The 5,961-nt window shown below is 48.9% G+C and overlaps 1 protein-coding gene across 1 annotated transcript; it reads right to left on the bottom strand.

Annotated features, from left to right (window-relative positions):
* Nucleotides 1–3,725: 3,725 nt before the first annotated feature.
* LOC104466637 (zona pellucida sperm-binding protein 4-like) lies at nt 3,726–5,922 on the bottom strand (the record flags this gene model as incomplete). The annotated part of the gene is made up of 4 exons (XM_010080145.1): nt 3,726–3,842; nt 4,181–4,259; nt 5,607–5,754; nt 5,828–5,922. Coding segments are annotated over 4 exons (439 nt in total), but the record flags the coding sequence as incomplete, so codon positions are not given.
* Between the last annotated feature and the right edge of the window lie 39 nt (nt 5,923–5,961).

Here is a 5,961-nt window from a genome sequence, read left to right as displayed (position 1 = left end):
AAATAAATACTTTAGCTCTGGCAAAGACGCAAGTTTGTTCTTTTGAGGCTGGTGCCATTCTCAAAGAGCCTTTGGAAAGTTCAGGTACAGCCAAGTGTGGATGTTCATTTGAGGAGTCCTGCATTAGGTGCTCATACTGGGCTTTGCTTCCAAAGCCACAGAGGACGCAGATGCAGCAGGGCAGCACACACCACCTCCAGAGGAAAGCGTGAAAACACTGGGGACAAAGTGTGCTGATGCTCAGCATCAGGGTTTCTTTCTGAAAATTTGGGTTCATTAGCAGTGCCACACAACAGCCTCAACTGAAAGGCACTGGCTGGCATCAGGGCTGCTTTTCCTCAGCTTCTCCTTCATTCACAGCCCACAGCGCCCTCCTGGGCAGAGGAGCTTTCCTTCCCCTGCAGGACTCTAAGCCAATGTCTACAGCAACCCACACCACCTTTAGTTCAGCTGTACAGCCAGGCAGTATGGATCAAAGCTAAAGAGGGTGCTGACACAAGAAGTCACATGCAGTTAATCAGAAGAAAGTAAAGAAGAAAAATCAATGAGACCCAAGAAAGTAGAGGCCTAGAAAGAAAAAAAAAAGCCAGAAATACACCTGTGAAGGCAGAACAAGAGACTACACTTGTGCAGTAGAGAAAGTTGCAGAACAAAGCAGCAGTGAAAGCCACTAACACCCCAATGGAGGAGAACAGGCTAGGAAGAAGGGGACAACGCACCAGAGGAGGAAAAAAAGAAGTGTGACCAGCAGGTCAAGGGAGGTGATTCTCCCCCTATATTCCACTCTTGTGAGACCTCACATGGAGTACCAAGTCCACCTCTGGGGCCCCCAACATAAGACATGGACCTGTTGGAGCAAGTCCAGGGGAGAGCCACAAAGGTGATCAGAGGGTTGGAGTGCCTCCCATACAAAGACAGGCTGAGAGAGTTGGGGTTGCTCATGTTGAAGAAGAGAAGGTTTCAAGGAGACCTTATAGCAGCCTTCCAGTACCTGAAGGGGAGCCTACAGGAGAGATGGGGAGGGACTTTCTACAAGGGCATGTAGTGTTAGGACAAGGGGTAATGGCTTTAAACTGAAAGAGGATAGGTTTAGGTAGATATTAGGAAGAAATTTTTCACTGTGAGGGTGGTGAGACACTGGAACAGGTTGCCCAGGGAAGCTGTGGATGCCCCATCCCTGGAGGTGTTCAAGGCCAGGCTGGATGAGGCTTTGAGCCCCCCATGGCAGGGGGGCTGTAACTAGATGATGTTTAAGGTCCTTTCCAACCCAAACCATTCAATGATTCTAGGAAACCTCCATGTTGCCTAGCTTTCATGCTGTGCCAGTGCTTCACACAGACAAGTCTCATTCCACTGCTGCTTGTGCCCTTCCCATCCTGCAAAGGACCAAACAGCAACCATAGAAGTCTTCCCACAGAGTGGATAAGGGAATTAAGTTCATTTCTCTGCTCACCCACCTCCACTTACCATTGCACGTGCCCTGTGCTAAGCAGCAGGTCCCCTACAGCAAGATCCAGCTCTGCACCAGAAGGGGTGGTCCCTGCAGGAGAATCTACCTGATCCCCAGAGCTCCCTGCCACTTTGAGACAGTTCAGCAACCCCATGGAGGGTAGCAGAGAGCAGCTGTGCAGGGCCTCTGCCCTCCTAGCTCCTTCAGCCTCCATACAGGCAGGCATCTAAGCTCTCTAAGCAAATATTTTTGTCTACCATACTGAGGCATGGGAAAACTCCAGCAGGCATCAGGAAGGAGTTTCAAATCTTGGCTAGCACTCACAGTTAAGGGCGGTGCCAGAGCATCCTGCCTGGTGTACTGAGAAGGTGTGGTGCATGTTACTCCTCTAATTGCCTAGTTAACATTACAGACAGCTGCTAAAGACTTGTCATAAGGCACATTATGAGTTTACACTCTGCTTTCTCAGAGCTCCACCTGTACCAAGGCCATTTAGTTGCCAGAGGCACTCCTTAAGGGAGGAGGCTGTTTGACCTATCTCCCCAGCTAATGTTTTCTCCAGCCTATGATCTCATTTACCCTCCCACTATACAACTTGGAGCAGTCTTATCTTCCCTTCTTCTGATTAGATTTTAAAAGCAGCCAAGACTAAGAGCACTGGTTATTCTGGAAGTAGCAGGAAAGAGCAGTTCTACTAGGAAAAGAAAAACATTGTAGGGTGATTCCTGAAATTTCTTGCTGGAATAAGAAAGGAATTAAAAAGCAGTTCCAACCACCTGTTAGCACCTTCCAATCACACACAGTAGGGGTGCAAGCTAATTAAATAGAACAATATCTGCTACCTCAAGCAAGATACTGTTCAGTATTTGCTTCTTCCATGTATGTAAGAGCTGCTCTTCCCCTTCAAAGGCCTCTAAACAGTATGATTAAGACTACTCCCCTGTCTTTTAACAGGAGGAATATCTAATCAAACCTGTGAGAAAAAAAAATTTCCTTCCCCTCAAGCATCCTTGCTCAAGGACTACCCCATCAGCTACAAGCGGATCTTAGTGTGAGTACAAGCACCAGAGCTCCCCCAGCCTGGGCAGAAGAGGCGGGATGGAGCCCCTTTCCCCCTCCACCATCAGAAGTTTGCTGGACGGTTTTTGCCCAGGACCTTAGGAAGCTGAGAATGATCCTGCTCAGCTGCTGTGACTGACCACACTGAACTGCTCCTGATATTCAGAACAGCAAGTTCCATTTCTCTTGTCAAAAAAGGACATCCATGGCACTGTTATGCCAACAGTGGTGTCAAATTGGCTTCAATCTGAGAGCTTTTAAGACTGTCTGCTCTCATATGAATCTTTAAATCAAGCTTCAATATTTTCCTGAAGTTCAAACCAGGGAGGCCTTTTTTTTTTTTTTTTTTTTACATTTGGAATGAAGTTTCCCTGTTCTCACACTCCAGAAAAAAAGATTCCACCTGCCCTTTTTTGTTTCCAGAGCAAGAGAGGTAGGTTCATGTACAGCATCTGCAGTGACTTACCTAGTGAGCTCAGGGGCAAGTGGGCAATTCCCAGCTTCTCTGCAGTCAAATACCAGCTCTCTATCCCCAAAGGAGAAGCAGCTGCAGGATTTGCTTTCAATTAGTTTTGCTGCACTTCTTAGTGTTTGAGAGGAGCCAAGATAAGTACTTTTGAAGGCCACCTTAGTCACTGACAGAAATGCAGGCATCACCCAGCATCACGTCTGTCTCAGTCTGCAGCTTCCCAGCAGCCCAGGCCATGACAGGGGCTCCCTCTTGAGAGCAGCAAACAGTTGACACTAAGAGCAGAATAATAGCCAGAAAGTGAGATGGGTTCAGAGAAACAGCATTTGGAAAGCCCACAGCCATCAGGATAATTTTTGTCTTACAAACAAAGGCTCACAGACAGTGTCCCCAAGACAAACTCCTGTTCAGCCCCAACTGCTGTAGGCCAGGGAGGAGTCCCACAAACCAAGTGGGTTTGACAGCTACTTTATGGCAATACATTGATTTCATGTGTTACAGGCACCTTCTTTTGCCACAGCACAGCAGCCACAAGCATCATGCACAGAGCTGCCCCAGTTGCCCCAGCAGCAAACGCCAGAGCCCAGGAGGCTGCAGCATGCACAGCTTCTCCTGTGTGGGGAGAGAAGCTCCAGATAACACTCATTGGGTGAGGCACAGGGATGCCTTAGGGGCTCAGTCTTTCTGCAGGAAAGACTTGGACCAGCCCCCTTCCCTAGCCTGGCTACACTGGGCTGGCATGCTTACCAAGGTCATCCTTGGCTGTGTCCCATCTTAGCTCATCTTGGAGGAAAATCACAGGGCCTTTGCTGGAGACATGAGAGGCACCATCCTGAAGATGATGGTCGGCACTCCTTTTACACCCTACAGAGCAATATTAAGGTTTTAAGTGAGAAGATATATAGGCCTGGAGGTGAGCAAACTTTGTCCAGGTCAGCTTCTCAACACACGGGAAGCTCTGAAGGCCCAGCCTTCCACGTGAGGCAACAGAGAATTAAGAGCCCATGAAGACCTCTGCCTTTTCAGCATAAGGGCAAGTGCCTTTCCTCAGTAGAAAGGAGCAGAAATGCACTGTCAAAGGTGTCCAAGGCTCAAGTAAACTAGTCCATAGCCTACACGTCCTCCTACCCCCAGTTTAGAGGCTAGACCCTTGTTGCCCCTCTGGATGGGGAAGCAGGAAGGCTAGGACACTTACTGGCTACTGGCTCTAGCAGGACATGTGGTAGTGCAGGACTCCTGTACAGACCAGTGGCACACTGAGGCACTGCAGTGCAGGTACACCTAGAAAGAATGGGACACAGCCTTGGATCACTCCAGCAGTATCTGTAGACAGGCGATATCCTGGTGCGGTGCATTGACCCTGGTCAGCAGCTAAGCACCCACACAGCCACTTCCTCACTCCCCCTACCCTGCCCCAGAAGGCTGGGGAGAGAATAGGAAGAGCAAAAGCAAGAAAACCTGTGGCTGGAGAGAGAAAGACACTTTGACAAGTGAAGGAAAGGGAAGAACAAAAATCAAAGCACAAGTGATGCAAAGGCAAATCACCCACCCTGCTCCCACAAGCAGACTGGTGCCCAGACAGTCTCTGGGCATCATCTACACTGGAAGACAAAATCCTCCAGTGTTTATTGCTGATCATGACATCATATAGCATGGAATATCCCTATGGCCAATTTAGGTCAGCTGCCTCCCAGCTTCTAGCCTACCCCATGCCTACTCACTTGAGGCTGAGAAAGAGCAGAGCAAGGAGAAAAAAGCCTTCATGATGTGCAAGCGCTATTCAGCAATAGCTAGAACATCGGTGTGTTATCAACACTGTTTTAGCCACAATTCCAACAACACAGCACCATATGGGCTGCCACAAGGAAAGTTAACTCCATCCCAGCCAGATCCAGTGCACCTGGTCACAGAAGCGAGAAGGCAGAAAGGCTGCTTTGGCTTGTTTCACATACAGGCTGCAGCCTTGCAGCCCTCTGCTGCCTCCTGCAAGGCAGCTCTGATACCATTACCATGCACCTTCAAACTTGGACAGATCTGGCATTACAGCACTACAGCCGGACTACCTGGGAGACAGCTGTCCAAGCACCACTACACTGTGACCACTGCTAGGTACAGCTGGGACGGGTTTTGTGTATCAACTGATCCCAGGAGCACTGAGCAAACAGTAGAAGGCATGGTGAAATTCATGTGACTTAACTGCTCAGAAGTTCATGAGATTCAGAGCCCAGATGTTTCCCATATACCAAAAGCTATTTTCAAGTAATTTTGGCCAAGAAAAGTATTTTAGAGAATATTGATTAGCATAGTTAGAGCACACAGCCTATGCTAGTTCAACAGAACAGCTCAGGCAGCAAGCTAGCACTTGCTTAAGTAGACCTACCCTTTCAGTAGTCTCATTTTCTGTCCCACCCCTCCAGTGATGCACCTTCACCTCTACCACATTGGTCTCAGGGAATGAAGAGTTTCTTGCATCAACCTCTCCCCTCCCATTTCAGGGGGGGATTTTTCTGGTCTTTGGGCACCCACTCCAAGAAGGCCAATACTCTCACGGTTATGAAGTGGTTCTTAACTGCTCACCTGTGTTACTTGTCCTCAATAGGAAGCCAGGCAAGCAGGACAGGATCTTACCAGCCCAGAGAACATCTCTTGGGAAGTGGAACCCACAAAGGTGAATGTGTAGAGGGTGAAACTCTGGTAAGGAGAGGGGAACAACAGTCCTGAAGCAAGACTCAGAGGCACTAGCTGGGTCTGATAGTTGTCCTCTGCACAAGGGCACCTGAGAAGGAGAGGCCAGCAGTGAAAAAAGTGCAAGTCATTCCCCTGACCCAAGCCATTTACAAGTCACTTACCCATCCACCAAAACAGGCCACTGCAGCTGTTGCTGGGGACTGACATTTGGTGTGGCCCAGAAGTGGTGCAGGACCAAAAGCAGGTCTGGGTTTGTTCTCTGTTCTCAGCAAGGCCAGCATGTTCTCCTGCCTGT

Source organism: Pterocles gutturalis, unplaced genomic scaffold (assembly GCF_000699245.1).
Source record: "Pterocles gutturalis isolate BGI_N339 unplaced genomic scaffold, ASM69924v1 scaffold13326, whole genome shotgun sequence".
In the NCBI taxonomy this organism is placed as follows: domain Eukaryota; kingdom Metazoa; phylum Chordata; class Aves; order Pterocliformes; family Pteroclidae; genus Pterocles; species Pterocles gutturalis.
Note: the sequence above shows the minus strand (reverse complement) of the source record. Positions and strands in the feature narration are given on the sequence as shown.